The following is an 18,536-nucleotide window of genomic DNA, read 5'->3' on the forward strand; positions in this document are numbered from 1 at the left end:
GGAGCGGAAAGGGAGAAGCAGGGGAGGGCCCGAGTGCGTGGCTGAGGAGCGAACCACTTTCGCCGGGCGTAAGGGGGGAGGGGGGGGAGAGGAGAGGAAAGGATGAAAAGAACCGGGCGGAAAGGGGAGGCTTAAGATCCTCTGGAGCCGGGAGGCGGCACGGAGGATACGTTGTTTTCATGAATCCGAACCATGCCGTATTCTTTCTTTTTAGGAAATAGGTTGGATGGCTTGTGAGCCTTTTTTGCAGCAACCCCCCCTCTTTTTTTTTTTTTCCTGTCCGCGCACCTGACGAATAGATCATAGAGAGGAGACTTTGGCATAGCACTCTTGTACTCAGGCTAGCATTGCTGAAAGCAAAAGACGGTAGAACACGGGTGTCAAACTCGATCGCGTCACGTGACGTATCGCGATTTTTTTTTTTGCCTTTGCGGAGCCGGGGTGGGGGCCGCCAGTTCATCGCAGCTTTCGAAATTAAAGCGTGCTGTAAAACTATGATGTGTTTTATTGGTACAAACCGGGTATTTCTAAAGTGGGAATACTACAAATCGCAGAATGCGTAGAAGTCTTCAAAGTATGGATCAGTGCACTGCAGCGATTGTTCTAACGGGCATCGATTTCTGGCTTGTACTTTACACTCCTCACATTTCTGTACTTCCAGCATTTGAAAACTCCTTTAATATTTTGCAGAGAAGTAATGCTACAGTATGCGTGGAGCTGTAGAAGGGGCATGATCTTTAAAACGTGCGAGCGTGATTTATTGAAAAACAATTGCTTCTGCGTGAGAACATGGATTTTAGTCTTGGAATTTTTCATTGTCTGTTTAGTCATGGAATTAATGGAATATAGACTCGTTTAGAGACCCAGATGTTGAAATTCACCTTATTCTTCCTCTTGCTTCCATGTTTTGTTCATTGGGGGGGGGAGGAAAGAAAGAATGGTAGCACATTGGCTTTTAACATCATGGGGAGACATCCTTCTGGCAGCCTCCTGTGATAAAGGTTTTTGAACATGCTAGACTAGACCAAAATGGGATTAGATTGTTTAGTTCCATGTATTGTAGAAACTCGGCAATTATCTCAGCACATTGTAAATGCTAGTCTATTAGCTTTAAATCACAACATGGTATGAACAAATTATGATATATATTGAAGCAGAGTAGTATATTTGGCAAAACTGTTTGCTTTACTAGTTTGAGCCCAGTAATGAAAGTCTTGAAAAAAATATTCAAATGCTGTGATGTAGCTGTATCCAAAATGACTAGAATAGTACTGTAGATAATAGTATTATTGCTTGTAACACTCTGTGTTACACTCTGTGTGTGCAATCACTCTGTGAATGCAAAAGTTGGATTTGAAGAGCCAGACAAAAAAGACAGAAGCTTTTGAACTTTGATGTTGGAGAACATTCCTGAGAATGCCATAGATAGCCAGGAAACAAATAGTTGCTAAAACAAATGAATCCAGACTTACTGAGGAACAACTGGTCAGACTCAAAACAATCAGATTTTGGGAAGATCCAGATCTCTTGAGAAGTACATAATGATGAGAAAAGTCGAAGGAAAAAAAAGAGGACTATCTGCAGCAAGATGAATTGCATTATAACAAATGAACGCACCATTTCAAGACATAAAAAGCCAGCATGTGGACACATCATCCTGGAGAAAAGTCTTATCTGTGTGGTCCCTAAGACTTGACATTGACTTGACATAATTTTGTTTTAAATAAATAAATTTTCATGACTCAGATTAGAGTGCATATACCAAGCTGTGTATCATCATTATATTTGTGATATCATGACCTGCATTGACAAATTAACTTTCTCATTGGTTTCTTACATATGTTAATACTGGAGAGAGGATCAAATACATGATCACCCATTAGACTGCCCTCTCTTTCCCCATTAATACTGAAACTACTCTCTTAAAAAAGAGTGGACAGTTGAAGCATTTGCTCTTAACAGTCTTAAAAAGTTGTCAGAGAATACCTTGGTTGATAGTATTCATATGCTTCTAAGCTGTCAAAGGATAACTGGAGGGGTGCATTCCTCCAATGAGGTCCCAACAAAGATTATCCACAAGGGTAAACAATTCCCCTACTGTCCCATGCTCGGGTCTTTAAAAAAATCCAGATGTTTCTTCTGTGGATAACTACTTACCACATTCTTGACAACCTTCCCTAAATATGGTGAGAGACTGAGCAATAGTAGGTATCTCCTTCACAACAGGTGATAACACACCTTCCCCTCAAAGTTTGCCATCTTTTGAATTGATCCTGTCACAGTCTCCCTACCATCCTAAAGGAACCAAGAAAAACAAAATTCAAGACTATAGCTGGTAGAGGGTACACTGGAGAGCATCCTCCCTTCATGCCCCAAAAAGTTGCAGATAACATTGCAAGATGGTTCCAGGCATCACATCAGATTCTGCTCATGAAAGCCAGTGTGAAATTTAAGTTGTTGTGTTGCCCATAAAAACTCAGGCACACAAGTTGGTGTGGAGCTAAAAAGAACATTGTCCCTGAATTTGAGAGAAACGCGCAATACATTTGCAAAGCTTTAGCTCCCTGACAATGCAAATCACAAATGCTTCAGGTAAAACAAAAAAGTGTTTAGAATATTGAGTAAAGTCAAGGCTTTATATAAAGTAGAGAAACAAATGATTTGCATTCAGTAAATGATAGGTGTATATAAAAAGCAAACAATTGGTGGGCAATACAAGCTTTGCTTGTATTAAATGTGAGAAAATTTTATCCTTAGATAAAATTCCTCTAGTGACAAATGTATATGTCTAGAGATAGCTGTGGGTTGCAGGAACCCCTTTATCTTTTGTAAAATGTGTAACTTTTCATCCTTTCCCACACAGTTTGTTCCTTTCTTAGCTTTGATCAAGGACTTTAGAATACTGTCCTATTGTTTGATTGTTGAGGTTAGTTTTTGCACTTCAAAGGACATCACTTTGGTTCGAAGCAAAACATACTTCCCTAAACTTAATCCTTAAAATTCTACACAACAGTTGGACTAGGAACAGGAACATTTCAAGTCCATTGTTTCCCAATCTCAACAACTTTTAAGATGTGTGAACTCAATTAATCTAAACAGAAATAAATCCTCAGCTACAATGTAAATCTGAACAAAAACTGTAGTGCTTTAAAGAGCACTTAAGAGCCAGTTTGGTACAGTGCTTAAGTCATCAGGCTAAAAACCAAGAAACCCTGAGGGGTCTAGTCCTGTCTTGGGCACAAAGCCACTAGGTGACCATGGGCCAGTCACTTTCTCTTGGCTCCAGAAAGAAAGAAATGGCAAATCGCTTCTGAAAAATGTTGCCCAAAAACTGCAGGGACTTGTCCAGATATCGGAACAGAAGGGGAAAAAAAACCCATGTGTAATTAAACTGTTTTTAATTAACCCAGTTGTCCACTTTTTAATCCAACATCTTGTTCTCTGGCTACAAGAAAAGCCCTATGCAGGGTATTTTTATACCCCTTGTTATGGCCACCAGGATTTTTATTGCATTAATCCCGCTGTCTCCATTAACACAAAGGAATCACTCAGGCTGGAAGTGTGTAATACCTAAACCTAAAAGCAGAGTTGGCTGGCCTGCGGGTCCCCGTCTCTTGCAAACGTTTTATGAAAGCTTTTCTTCCCATTCTTTGAAAAACCATTGTTTATATGGCTTATCACAAGACCCCAGGCAACGGCGGTTTGTTCGTGGCTTCCCGAAACGTCCGAATCCAGCTGACGCGTGCCTTTGGAAGCCTCCACACCCCCCCCCTCCCCAATCTTGCGGCAGAGGATCAGGATGGGACAACACACGCGGGGAATTTCCCTTATTCAATCTTCCCCAGATCCTCAAGAGAGCCAGGAGAGGAGAGAGAAAAAAATCCCCATCCAGTTTTCCCGTCATCTGGAAGAATGACAAGCCTAAGCGGGCTGCAAAAAAAAAAAAAAAAAGCCCTCCCCGCCCCTCCCCCACCCTCAAATCGGAAGAATTCAGGACCAGGACACGGGAACGGCCCATTCACACGCGATTCCTCCCCCTCGAAGCGTGTCGAGCGCAACCTCCCGGCCGCGAGGCGCGTGCGCGCTGCCTCCCTGTGAGGGAGGCGAGAACATGGCGGAAGCGGAGTGAAGGGTTCGTACGCCGAGCGGGTGCGTTTCTCTTTCGCGCGGGAGTGGGGGGGGCGCGAGGGGGGAGGGAGCGGCCGCCCGACGCGGGAGGGGCTCCTGGCCGGCGGGGAGAGTGGGCTGGCGCAAAGCGATCCTCAACGCGTCCGGGCTGTGGGGATGGCAGGAACGGGCAGTGGAAGCCGCTGGGCCCCGGGCTTCTCTCGTCTCTCTTTCCCCAACCTGGCGCCCTCCAGAGGTGCGCGCGCACTCCCTGGCTCGGGAGTTGTTACCCAGGTGCCGGTCTGGATGGAGAAGGTTGCATTGGCTCAGCCTTGCGTGAAGGGTGAACCCCAGGCCAGAGGTTGGCCCGGGTAAATCACCTGCGTAGAGAGAGCTATGCCTTGAGCCGCGTATTTTATTTTATTTTTTAATTCCCTTGTGGGGCTCAATCTCCTTTCTTAAAGGCGCTGACAATCCCTCCTGCTGTGCAAAGTCTATTATTGGGGACCAGAAATGAAAGTTGCCCCATGTTTGAACAGCCCCACGTGCAATGATTTAGCTAAGCAAAGCAGGATGCCCTGGGAGAGAGAGAGAGAGAGAGAGAAAGAGAGAGAAAAACCCTGCACACACCTATGTGCACCCCTTCATCTGAGTTGCTAGATGGATTGGTTTGATTTGATTCCTTTCCCTGGAATCAAAATGAAGTGTGCTGGTTAAAAATCAGAAATCCGTGTCAGGCTCATTCTCTAGATCTCACTGATGAGATAAAATAGCAGCTGTTAAATTTATATTTGCTGGGCTGGTGGTGAAGTGAAATCGTTCACTTGCTGGCTTTCCTACAATCCCGTTAGGTTTAGATTACTATTGGTGTAACGTGAATGACAAAGAATCTTGTGGCATCCGAAATACCATTCATTTATTACTGTTATTGTTTGTTAAAATTTGTAGGCTGCTGACTCTGACCATCTGAATAACACACATGTTTTAAGGTGCCACAGTGCTAGATTATGCTGTATTCATGAACATGACATACCTTCTCCTCAGTGCGTTTAATAATGTTTCCTCCCAGGTAAAGTATAGACCAGTGTTTCTCAATCTTGGCACCTTGAAGATGTGTCGAACTTCAGTTCCCAGAATTCCCTAGCCAGCAAAGATGACAATGCCACAAGTTGTTGAGATGGTAGGAGTCAGCAGCCTTCAGTTCTAGAGTTGAAGTCCACACATCTTCAAGCTGCCAAAGTTGAGACATTACCAGGATAAAGAATGCTGAGAGAGCAATCCAATACTGTATTTCTGGATTGCAAAATTTTGCATGGCCACTAAACGAAGGTAGAGAGAGTTTTGCAGAACAGATACAATCTGCTAGCAGCAGATAACCTGCAATGCTTCTGCTATTATTGGACTTAATTTCCTGTCATGCCTGATCATTTGATATGATGGCTAGGCTGGTGGAATTTGGAGTCTCACATTATCATCTGGATGGCTGTATGATGCTACTCTTGTATAGGGTTGCAACCTAATCCAGATTATTAAAAAATTTCAACCTCATTTTCTATCTGTAATGTGGGTGAAATACTTTTTACTCAAATGGTTTCAGTAGGGATAGAAAATACATAATGCAGGTGAAGTGTTTTTGAACCCTTAAAAATATCCAAATGCTAAATATGACTGTAAAAATGACTAGATAGGTGGCAGTTGAAAAATGACAATGATAACAACAGGTATCTCAATTGTTTTAACAAATAGCTGCTAATTTTTGCAATTCACAAGTCAAGCAGCATGTGCCACCTGCAATAAAAGTTGCATTTTCTCTAAAATGTTGTGGTTCCACAACATCTTTGATTCCATAAAGGTTATCTGAAAATATAACTGATTTATAAGATTCCTGTTTCAGGTAACTAGTTATATGTTCATTTTGCATAGTACAACACACAGGAGAAATGGATCAGCTAAACATTGATGATATATAGGTCAGAGTGATGCAGATACGATTGCTAGTCTTACATAGTAATCCCATGCAGACTTCTTTGAAAGTAAGCAATATTAAAAACAGAGGGATTTAATTCTGAGTGCATTTGCATATTTTGTGCTATTAAACTTGGAGATCTGAGTTCAAATCACATATCAAACATACATTTTAATTAACTTGCTAAAGGTGGGCCATTTGTTTTCGTTCCCTTGAAAATAAAACACTATATGTGCAGTCTTGAGTATGGTTTGTTCCCAAGGCAAAACGTATTTGCCATTTAAATTGTACTAATACGTCTGGCAGCCTTCTGTATCAGCTGTATAAAATTTTCAGGGGCAACATCAACAGCAGAGTATCTACAACAGGTACAGCTATTTAAAATAAAAGAAATATCACCGTTTCAGTCCTGAAACTCTTTATTTTTTAAATAAAGAACCTAATGCTGGGAAAGATTGAGGGCAAAAGAAGAAGGGGACGACAGAGAATGAAGTAGCTGGATGGAGTCACTGAACCAATAGGCATGAGCTTAAATAGACTCTAGAGGATGGTAGAGACCTGGAGGAACATTGTCCATGGGGTCACGATGGATTGGACACGACTTTGCAACTAACAACAACAACAAATTTTAAATGATATCTGCAACAGTATTTTGAGATAGACTATTATTCTGGTTCTCTAAGTATGAAACTTCAGGCATGAGATTTGGACTTGCATTATTGAATGTTGTGGAATTTGATCTTGTTTTCTATATAGAATCCTACCTACATGTGTGTTTCCTTTAGAGTCTATGTTGAAGAATATGGTATTCATTTGGTGTGTTTTTTTTAAATATTTTGTTCAGAGGCAGAATCATTCCACAGCTATGGAGAATGAATCAAGCACAACAACTTCTTCTACAGGCACAACAACCATTGCTACTACATCTTCCCCCTCCCGTACACAACCACCCCAGATATCTGTCTACAGTGGCTCAGATCGACATGCTGTGCAGGTATTTAACTGAGGAAACACTGTTAATATGTATTGCAATTGAAAACCATTGCTAAAAAGATTCTGATTAAGTGCAGCTTCTATGATTTCAATAATAATTCTTGATCAGCCCCTCCTATTGCTTTTCTTTTCTTTTTTTTTGCAACCAGTTTAGAGTTCTGGAGAGATTAAATGCTTGCAAACTATTTTGGGAAATGTGCAGCTTTAAGAATATTTATGTTCTGATCTATAGCAATCTAGGAACTGTTAGTTCATTTACTTAAAACCATAGACCAAATGAAGGTCTTTGCTATCCTTTGTTGGAGTCAACATTATTTCTGGATTTAGCAGCAGGGGCAACTATAGGGAGAAGTGAGGTAATTAAAAAAAAAGATAGTGACTGTGAATACACATGCAAAATAGGGTAGGTTTCTATTAGATGGTTGTGGCCATTGTCTTGACTTTTTTGACTCCATGTGGATGCCTCTGTTTACAGGGAAAATAAAGAATAATTAGCTTAGCTTTTAAAAACCTCATTCTACCTGTACTCTTTCATCCTTTTCTATCACATTCTTTCTTTCTCTCATTTTTAATGTTCCTCTTCTATCTCAGTGCTTCTCTTCTTGGTTCTTTAATTCTTTCCAGGCTCCTTCTAAACACCAATTTATCTTTGATCCTAATTTTGCTACTGGTAGCTTTATTTGGTTCATATAGAATCAAAGATTTTGAAAGTTATTTAATACAGTTCATTTCTATTTGGCAAGTAAATGCTTGATCGTTACAAAACTATGGTGTTGTGTGGAATGTTAGTAAAACAGCCCATTGCAACCTGATACCTTCCAGGTGGGTTAGATCAAGAATTCTTAACCAGGATAGCCTGAGGCTGAGAATTCTTGGAATGGCAACTCCCATGACTTAGTCATGAGGACTGGGGAAAAACCATTTAAAATATGCAGTTCAATTATTTGAGAGAAGCCATGTTTATAAAAGTTCAGTTGAGGGCACTGCCACCAAGAATTTGGCCCTTGTTGAGCAGTGGAGCTAATATTTTGTCTGAACTGCCCAAAATTTCAAATGGCAATTTTTTTTGCCAGTTCAGATGCTGAAGCTCCTTGAAAGCCTGGGGGTGGGCTAAAATCCTATTTGGCAGGAATTCCTACCAATCCTTGCTTCCCAACTGTTTGACATTCCCCAACCCCTAGAGCGTTGTTTTTCAGACTTGCTGCCTGGGGAATTCTTGGAGTTGAGACCCTCACTTCTTAAAGTTGCCAAGTTTGAAAAACACAGTCCTAGACACATCAGGCAAGCCACCATTGTGTTGTGGTAGCCTACAACACAGATTTGGGGGCTTCTAGTTGGCCAATGATAAGTCAGGCTACAGGGGAAGGACATAGAGCCTTCCAAAGGGAGACTGACTTTGGCATTCCATCGATGGTCCTGGAAGGAATATGTTTGGATGTAAGTAAAACACTTGCACTGCAGTGACTGTTTTGGAGATAAGCATGGGCTGTTAGAAAACTATACCTGAGGGTTTGGGGGAACATCAGATACAGAATAGAATAGAATTCTTATTGGCCAAGTGTGATTGGACACACAAGAAATTTGTCTCTAGTGCATAAACTCTCAGTGTACATACAAACAACAAAGTGATGAGTCACAGATCGGACATCATAGTTGCAATCATTAATCATAAGAGACAAACAAGTGATAAATCATAAAATACTAATAGGAGCAGATAGTAGGAAAGACGATAAAAGGTGAGAAATGAAAAGGTGAGAAAGATGATAAGGATAATAACAACTTAGCCTACTACATGGGTAAATATCTTTGGGCCTGAATTAGTGCTGTGGGAATTGGGTATTCAGCAGAGTGATGGCACGGGGGAGTGGGGGGAACTGTCTTTGTGTCTACTTGTTTTGGCATGCAATGCCCTATAGCAGCGTCCTGAGGGGAGAAGTTGAAACAGTTTATGACAAGGATGTGAAGGGTCTGTAGATATTTTCTCAGCCCTCTTTCTGGTTCGTGCAGTGTACAGTCAATATAGTTGGTTAACTTTAAGCATTGGCATCTGATAGGATAGTCCAGACTAAGACAAGATGTTCTTGGCCTTGTGGCATGGTGACTACGCAGTGACACACCACTTGTCTTGGACTGATGTCTTGTCAAGCTGAGCCCAAATACAACGTTGGACAATTCAAACCGAGTTCAGTTCTTTAATTGTTTACACCTACTGTAGCGAACAGAATTTTGCCAGACTAAACTCTTTACCTCTCCCAGCCTAACAAATACATCCTGAGAGATTCTAGAGAGTGGCTATTCTAATTCTCTTCCTCTGTTTCCTATCTAGACTGTGCTGCCTTTTGTCTCCCTTCCCTTTCTGGAATGTGCTTCCTCCTTCCTGTGAGAAATTGCCATTTCACTATCATTTATCACCTCAACTCCATGGACATCACCTCTCATGTGTCTTCCATATATTTTGATGCTGGACATGGAAGCCTGTGATCATAGAGCTAGCAGTGAACTTAGTGGTCAGATGAATTAATGTTCCTGGTTACAAAGGCAGTGACGCAGTTTCTTAGAAGTACAGGCTATGCTAATGCTTAAATGGCTGTTATGATAGGACTGATCTTTCTCCATCTCTTGTTCTTGCCATGGTTACCGCTACTCAAAACCCCACAGGTCATTCAACAGGCCTTGCATCGTCCCCCCAGCTCAGCTGCACAATACCTTCAGCAGATGTATGCAGCTCAGCAGCAGCATCTAATGTTACAAACTGCAGCTTTACAACAGCAACATTTGAGCAGTACTCCGTTCCAGAGTTTGGCCAATGTTCCACAGGTAAGACCGGGGTAGATTAGAAAATAAAGATCAGGAAGTTGACCTTAATTCTTCATATTATTATTATTATCTCTTTTATTAATTAAACATGAAAGTCAACTGAACATTTTTAAATGTGTCACAAATACAATTGACTGGTGCTAATGGTTGATACAGGTTGCTGCCAGCGTCCTAGGTATCAACCAAGTATCTTCTTAAAATATATGATGTTCTGAATAGTGCAGTTTTTTGCAATTCCACTGCAAGGAAGCAGTGGAGGAAGCTGCAATTTCTCGATGTGTTTTGTAAAATTCTTGGACATGGTACCAAGTGCCCCGATTACAATGGGTATCACCGTTACATGTTCCATTCATAGCCGCGTAGTTTCGATGGCCGGATTGCGATATTTCGTGATGTTTTTTTTCCAGTTCTTTTTCTTCGACTCTGGCGTCTCCTGGTACAGCGATATCAATAAACTGTACACTTCGGCCCTCGACAACCATGATATCTGGAGTGTTATGTTCCAAATTATAATCCTATTATTAATATTATTATTATTATTATTATCTAAGCTAGGATGCTGGCAGCAACCAGTATTAACCATCAGTGCCAGTCAATATTTGTGATACATTTTTAAATGTTCAGTTGACTGAGTTTCATGTTTAATGAATAAGTTATTTGTTTGTTTGTTTGTTTGTTTGTTTGTTTGTTCGATTTATATGCCGCCCTTCTCCAGAGACTCAGGGCAGCTTACAATGCGTTAAGCAATAGCCTTTATACTTTTTGTATATACCTGCTTAGTAGGGCTTTCGCCCCCCGCCAAGCGGTGTTCTTTTTTATACAAAGTCAGCTTATTGCCCCCCACAATCCAGGTCCTCATTTTACCTACCTCAGAAGGATGGAAGGCTGAGTCAACCTTGAGCCTGGTGAGATTTGAACTCGCAGTAATTGCAGGCAGATGGCAGCTAAGTGCTAATTAACAGCACTTTAGTCCGCTGCACCACTAAGGCTCTTTAATTAATAATAATAATAATAATAATAATAATAATAATAATAATAATAATACATCAAGAAATTACAGCTTCCTGCAATAACACCAGCGGAACTGCAAAAAACTGCGCTATTCGGAACATCATACATTTTAAGAAGATACTTGGTTGATACCTAGGATGCTGGCAGCAACCTGTATCAACCATCAGTACCAGTCAATAATATTTGTGATACATTTTTAAATGTTCAGTTGACTGAGTTTCATGTTTAATGAATAAAATTAAATAATAATAATATATTACAATACTTTGATTTTAAGGGAAAGTTTTCCAACCTTCTTCCAACCCCACAAATATTTGTCTGTAGCACTTAAAGCAGAATTTGGTACCTAACAGCAGTGGAACTTTAATACCCAATAGCATAGGCAATAGTGAGGCATGCTGGAAGCTCAAGTTTGGCAATATTAAAAGATCCCAAATTTCCTACCTCTGATATAAATAGATAAGAAAATCTTCATAAGTGGAAGAGGTCATTTTTTTAAAAAAGTAATATTTTAACCCAGTAACTTAATGGTCTGTTGATATAATAATAATAAAATAACTTACTATTAAGGAACAGAAGCCTGAGACTAGAGACTGAACCAATTTGATTTTCATTTTGAAACCGTGTAACAATTCAAAATCATTAGTCGTGAATATCTGACTATTTTAATCTCTTGTGTTATTGACACAGTGAATTTCATTTCGCTCTTTTCACATCAGAGAATGTATTCTGATATCATTTTTGTCTAGTATCTTTCTATAATAATTGCACGTACAAAGATTTCTAAGCTTCCAGCAATATTAAACAAAAGAATGAAAGTGACCTATCAAAATACAGTAAAAAGTTAGAGCTCATTGATTTTTTTATTTATTTGGAAAATATAATCCCATTTTCCCATTTATACCACCCAGAGATTTACTGCTTCATTTCTTCACCCTTACGATCCAAGCAAAGGAAGAGGAAAACAAAATAAGAGAGGGGACAAAAATTGTTCTCACTATTGCAGAAACCATCATTGGTTGGTTGAAGGAAATCACTACGGAATTCCTTACTGGGTGGATGGAGTGTTAGTTCAGGATAACATATGACTCTTTAAGCCAGAGGTCTTCAAACTTGGCAGTTTTAAGACTTGTGGACTTCAACTCCCAGAATTCTCCAGCCAGCTATGCTGGGAGTTGAAGTCCACAAGTCTTAAAGCTGCCAAGTTTGAAGACCTGTGCTTTAAGCTTTCAAAAGAGATAGCAAGCCGACTGGAATGAAAGAGAATGGAGACCACAAATAAAAGTGATTATGAGAATTGTGGCTTTGGGGCTGGCTGCCGTTGAGTTTAATGCGGGTACACTCTTGTTAGTCAAGCATTTTTTCTTGCAATGCAAATGACTCATTTGATAGATATGCTTGCTGTTTAGGCAAATCTTTCAGGTGGGAGGCAGTGTGCTTCTCCTAATGGCAGTGTCAGTCAGCAGTCCAGCATGTCAGAAACCTCGGTAAGTGTCTAGCAAAAGTATTTCTCTTAATCTATAAGGTTTCCATGTTTATTCTTTATATTCACATTGTTTATGCAAATGTTTGAGGAGCAACAACTGGAATTCTTAACCTATTAAAGCAGGGGTGTTAAACTCAAGGCCTGGGGGCCAAATCTGGTCCATGGAGTGCTTAGATCTAGCCAATGAGGCTGCCCTGGAAACAGCAAAGGACCGGCCTGCAGTGCCTCTGCCAGCGAAAACGGAACTCGGGAGGGCTGCATGCGGCCCTCCCAAGCTCCGTTTTCGCTGGCAGAGGGTTGCAGGAGGCTGTCGCAGCCAAAAACAGACCTCTGGTCTCCACAGGCGCCCCCGATACGAGTGACGTCAAGCTGGTCACGGCCACCCTGGCCACGCCCCCCCATCCGGCCCCCCCAAAGGTCCTCAATGAAATCAAGTTTGACACCCCTGTATTAAAGTCTCAGTGCCTTTATGCTGTAAATAGTAATATAGACATTTAAACATTATTTTGCTGTGAAAAAATGGTCTGGTTGAGTTCATTCTGAATGCAAGACTAAAAGAGGTTCAAACCTTTTGGGATGATATATATTGAACTTGCTAGATTTATTTGGAGAAAGAAATTACAAGAGTAATGGGAATCCACTAAGAGTCCTGATTTCACCTACTGAGAACCTGCTGACTTGATATTAGCTTATTTAGGCAACCTTTTCAGTGTTGAAGACTATATGACATTTACAATTTACCAAAAGTTGTTGGACTTTTATTGCAAGGGAGTGTTTCAAGTTTAGAACTGAACAGCAATTCCAGCTTCAGATTTAATAGCTGGCTAAAAAAAATGGGCAAAGCTTACATAAAAAACATATGGCTGTTAATTCCCATGTTTAAGCTTGGAAAATTCTCTTATTATTTGTTAGCAAATGTTAGCATGTAATAGACTGTGTCCAGTATTCTTTTTAACGAAGAAAAACTTCAGGCTAAAATACAGTTTTAAAAGCTGAGACTACTTAGCATTTTACCATATCCAAATTCTGTCCCACGGAGCATAATTTCAAAACAAAAATATTACCGTATTTTTTTGAGTATAACAACGCACCTTTTTCCCCCAAAAAAGAGGGTGAAAATCCGGGTGCGTCTTACATTCCGAATGTAGCCCGGCTCAGCTTCTCACACGGAGGTTTCAGAGGCTGAAAAAAGCATCAGAAAAGAAGCCCCCAACAGAGCTTTAGAGGCTTTTTTTCTGAAGCTCTGTTTCGGAGGCTTTCAGAGGCAGGAAAAAAAGTTTTTTCTGAACCAGAGTTTCAGAACTTTCAGAGGCAGAAAAAAAAGCAGGAAAAAAAAACAAAAAACAAGGCACAGAGCTCACAACCAAGGAACCTGTTGCTAAAATTCACCTCTGGGAAAAGCTGATTGGGGGTATTCCTGGAGCTGATCCACCTGCCAGTCAGCTTTTTTCTTATTTTCCTCCCCAAAAACTAAGGTGCGTCTTATACGCCAAAAAATATGGTATTTCACTGCATAATGTGAATGATACTTAGGCATTTTGTTGTCGTGTTTTCAGTATAATAGACAATTGAATAGAATTGTTGGGTGCACCTGCTTTTAGATGAGTGGACTAAAGATAGTTAATGATAATTTATTTTTCTTCCCTAGATTAATCTTTCTGCTTCTCCTACACCTGCACAGCTAATAAGCCGTTCACAGACCTCCAACACTAGTAGCAGCAGCCTTACGCAGCAGACCATGTTGTTAGGCAGCACTTCTCCTAATCTGACTGCCAGTCAGGCTCAGATGTATCTCCGAGCTCAGATGGTAAGTCTTGCCGATTGATTGTTACCATTTTTGGTGTTTTTGTCTTGTCCTGTCTCTTATGTATGGCTTTTGGCTGCGTGTTGTAAGTGCACTTGCGCTCTATATGGGGCTACCCTTGAAGGCAGTGGTGGAATTCAATTTTTTTTACTACCGGTTCTGTGGGCGTGGCTTGGTGGGCGTGGTGTGGCTTGGTGGGCGTGGCAGGGGAAGGAATATGCAAAATCTCCATTCCCACCCCACTCCAGGGGAAGGAAACTGCAAAATCCTCATTCCCTCCCCACTCCAGGGGAAGGATACTGCAAAATCTCCATTCCCATCCCACTCTGGGGCCAGACAGAGGTGGTATTTGCTGGTTCTCTGAACTACTCAAAATTTCCGCTACCAGTTCTCCAGAACCTGCTGAATAGCACCCCTGCTTGAAGGGTGTTCAGAGGCTCTAGTAGGGTAGTGGCGCAGCTGCACAGACAGTTCTTGGAGCTCCAAGAATAACCCATGTAACACCACTGCTCCATGAAATGCATTGGCTGCTGGTTTACTCCCAGATGCAATTCAAGGTGTTGATAATCATCTCTAAAGCCCTTATGTGTCCAGGTTACTTGAGGGACTGTCTCATCCCACTGGGATTGGTCTGCCCCCCCCCCTGCCAGCAGAGAAGACATACTGAGGGCCCCATCAGCCTGACTATTCCGACTGGTATGATCCAGGAGATGTCCTGCATCTGCTCTGTGGACTATCTTGGCCCCAGGGGTGAGGTCAGCCCCCATTCGCTGACCTTCCAGAAGAGCTTACTGGCTCTCCAGTTAGCTTGGGGTTCCAATTAGGGTATATCACAATGGGGGCGGTTGATTGATTAACAATGGATCCCACCTCCTCCCCCCATCCTGCTCTCTCCCCGCCCATTTTTTAATTGGCTGTAGTGTTTTGGATTTTACATTAACTTGTTTATGTTTTTAACCTGTATAGTTCTATTTTTTTATGATTGTAAGTTGCCCAGGGTTACCTTGAGATAAGATGGGCAGCCTATACATTTTATAAATAAATAAATAGTCTTTGACTCCAAACAGTGGCATCTCTAATTTTATAGTCTCTTATATTTGACATGTTTGGAGAGGTGTTTTCTATCATTCCTATTATTATAGGAATACTCCTATTCCTATTAGTAATGTCTTGGATAGGTATACAAGAAGCATCTGTGCCTCTTTTTGTAACTTTTAGATTGCTCTGTTCAGCCAGAGGTCTAAGGTTCCAAGAAGTAGGCATTCTCTTTCAACTCTGATTTTCTGATACAAACAGCAACTTGCTGAGGACTTTTTTCTCCCCAGCACAATGAAACGATTTTCATTTTTCTAAGTTTTAGTATGGCTTCCTTTATCCCTTACTAGAGCTACTGTTCACGCTTTTAAATTTTACATATTTGTTGCATTAACAGTTTATTTCTAATTTGGCCATAGCTAGGTTTTGAATTTAAAACGCTGAGATAGATACAAATCTAGGCTAAGATGAAATGGTAGATACCTTTAATCAAATTGATATTTGGTTTAATGGAGAATTTAGCCTCAACTTAAATGAGGAAAGTAAATTACGACTTAATGAAAAAACTCAGGGACGGAACAATTTCCATTCTTTCTTGATAATAATATGGAAGTGATTTGATCTTGTCTTCTTTTGGGAGATTTCTTTGATTTCCCATCCTAGTTCTGAACTCTGATACTTCGTAGTGGTGTCTCAACCAAGTACCTACTCCTAAGATCAGCCAAGGTTGGCCAGGTGTTTACGTCTATTTGACAGTTTCCTTTTTAGTAACTTTCAAATACCAATGAAGAACAGCATATAATTACGTTGTTTTGGGGAAAGCCTCAGGCTGCAGACATTCTTCTTCAAAGAAATGAAATAGCAAAGCGACTCAAAAAGTGTGAAGGTTCTTTTTAAGACATTAGAATAAGTATTTGTAGGTCTTGTGCTAAAGGAAAAGACACACCAATTTGTTTTCAGACTACAGGTAGTCCTCGACCACAATGGAGCCCAAATTTTCTGTTGCTAAGTGAAACATTTGTCAAGTGAGTTTTGCCCCTTTTTACGACCTTTGCCACAGTTCAGTGGTGAAATTCAATTTTTTTTACTACCAGTTCTGTGGGCGTGGCTTGGTGGGCGTGGTGTGGCTTGGTGGGCGTGGCAGGGGAAGGATACTGCAAAATCCCCATTCCCTCCCCACTCCTGGGGGGAAGGATATTACAAAATCTCCATTCCCACACCATTCTGGGGCCAGCCAGCAGTGGCATTTGCTGGTTCTCCGAACTACTCAAAATTTCCGCTACCGGTTCTCCAGAACCTGTCAGAACTTGCTGGATTTCACCCCTGCCAGTTGTTAAGTGAATTGCTGCAGTTGTTGTTGTTGTTAAGTGAATCTGGTTTCCCCATTGGCTTTGCTTGTCAGAAGGTGGCAAAGGGTGGTCCCATGACCCAGGGACACTGCAACCGTCATAAATATGAGTCAGTTGCTAAGCATCCGAATTTTGATCATGTGACCCTGGAGATGCCGCAACGGTCATAAGTGTGAAAAATGATAAGTCACTTTTTTCAGTGCCATTGTAACTTTGAACGGTTACTCAATGAACTGTTGTAAGCCAAGGACTGCCTCTATATACATGTGTGTGCTTTGTGTGGCTTTCAATTTTCTTTTTCCTGCCTTCACAGCTGATTTTTACGCCTGCTACCACTGTGGCGGCTGTCCAGTCTGACATTCCTGTTGTGTCCTCATCATCTTCGTTTCCCTGTCAGTCTGCAGCTACTCAGGTGAGGCTGCATGGATTGTGGGGAGTGTGTGTGTCTACCTGTAACCCAGAACCATTGTGAAGGACTGGGACGCGACTTTCCTCTTTGTGTTCATATGCATTGTTGTTGTTGTTGTTATTGCATTAGTGATTTTGTGTGTGCAATTTCTCACAAAAAGCCAGAGGTTCTAAATGCTAAAGAAGCTTCAAACTCTTGCAAACACACATACAACATCTTCTAGATGCGCATTCTTTTTTGATCTATTGTAAATAATTTATAGTATAAAGTTTGTGAATTTGTGTTTTCTAGAAGACAAAATTATTATTTATTTTCTTTTTTTACCATGGAAAGTAGGATGATCACCTTCACAGAACTGATGCATGTAGTCATACTTAGCTAGTACATACTGAGGGAGAAAAACAACTTGGAAAACAATGCATCAAATATTATGCTTTAACCTTTAACATTAATTCTTTAAGCACCCAGTTAATAAATGTATTTACACAGAGACTATGATCCTAACCGTACCTATACTCTGTTAACAGGATTAATTTCTAAAAATGCCCATTGTTTAATACTGTCAGCTGAGTATTCAAACTTCCTTTAGGATAGTTTCCTGGTATAAAATTTAAAGTTACACTGGTATTGTGGTGAAAGAAGAACTAACAGCAATCATTAATGTTCAGATTCTTAAACCTTCTTTAATTCATTGTTGAGCAAATAAGACATGCATTTAACAGTAATGGGATAGACTGCATACAGTGTGATATAATCATTCAGAGTAGCTCCCTTCAGATTCAAGAATTTGATAGAGCAAGTAGGTTGGGTGTCTTTTATACCTATGTGAAAAACTTCCTCGGTTACTTGTTTTTTTAAAAAAATTGACACAGTAGGAAGCATTGGCTAATCACCTGTAACACTTGAGCCATTCTCATGGTTCCTATATATTTGTGTCTTTAATCAAAGTAATAAAAATTGACAATAGAGAAATTTATTGTTCAAATAATCTAACTGTGAAAATGCCTGCTTTCTTGTGTTTGGTAAAATCCAGTTATTTATACAAGCATGAACACAACTTTGGATGAATTAATTATAACAAACAATAAACAACCCCATATCAGAAGGGATTTTATGGTTTAGTGACATGGCAAATTTTGCAGAAGTGTACATAAAATTCTGGGTGTGTAAAAACTTTTCAGAAGAAACAAATCATAACAATTTCTACTGTTGATTAAAATATCCCTCTATATTTGTTTTAGCACTACTATTATGGATTTTTTTAAAAAATGGCCATTATTTAATAAAACAACAAAGGGGAAAGGAATAAAAGTAAAATAAAATTTTAACAAAGACAAATCAGTACAGCAGTGTGTCTCTGTGTGTGTATTAAGAGAAGGGGACAGAGACAGAGTTTGCTTACATGTAAATACATATATGAAACTTTTCACAACAGTTCTAGATCATCAGCAAGAATGACCATATTTCATTAATTTTAGTACAATGGACTGATACCAATGGAGTGACTAAATATCAATAAATATAGTAGCATAATTATTTTCATAAAGATGTTAAAGTTT

At 40.3% G+C, this 18,536-nt stretch overlaps 1 protein-coding gene across 24 annotated transcripts in view; it reads left to right on the plus strand.

Annotated features, from left to right (window-relative positions):
* Positions 1 to 3,992: 3,992 nt before the first annotated feature.
* The window catches only part of PHC3 (polyhomeotic homolog 3), a 50,333-nt gene continuing 35,789 nt past the window's right edge, over positions 3,993 to 18,536 (plus strand). For 3 of the 24 annotated variants that reach the window (XR_015728425.1, XM_060683175.2, XM_087872060.1), the window contains exons 1-6: positions 4,053 to 4,132; positions 6,918 to 7,067; positions 9,725 to 9,883; positions 12,304 to 12,381; positions 14,029 to 14,187; positions 16,882 to 16,980. Coding sequence is in view for 18 of the 24 variants with exons in the window: in XM_060683175.2 (XP_060539158.2) it covers positions 6,939 to 7,067; positions 9,725 to 9,883; positions 12,304 to 12,381; positions 14,029 to 14,187; positions 16,882 to 16,980 (624 nt within the window). In the remaining 6 variants the exon portion in view is untranslated. Of the gene's footprint in view, positions 4,150 to 6,770; positions 7,068 to 9,724; positions 9,884 to 12,303; positions 12,382 to 14,028; positions 14,188 to 16,881; positions 16,981 to 18,536 lie in introns of those variants that run through there. The other 21 variants (XR_015728423.1, XM_087872057.1, XM_087872058.1 and 18 more) reach the window with 15 other exon arrangements.

The sequence above is a fragment of the Pantherophis guttatus genome, chromosome 6 (assembly GCF_059756535.1).
Source record: "Pantherophis guttatus breed Tessera chromosome 6, ASM5975653v1, whole genome shotgun sequence".
NCBI lineage: Eukaryota > Metazoa > Chordata > Lepidosauria > Squamata > Colubridae > Pantherophis > Pantherophis guttatus.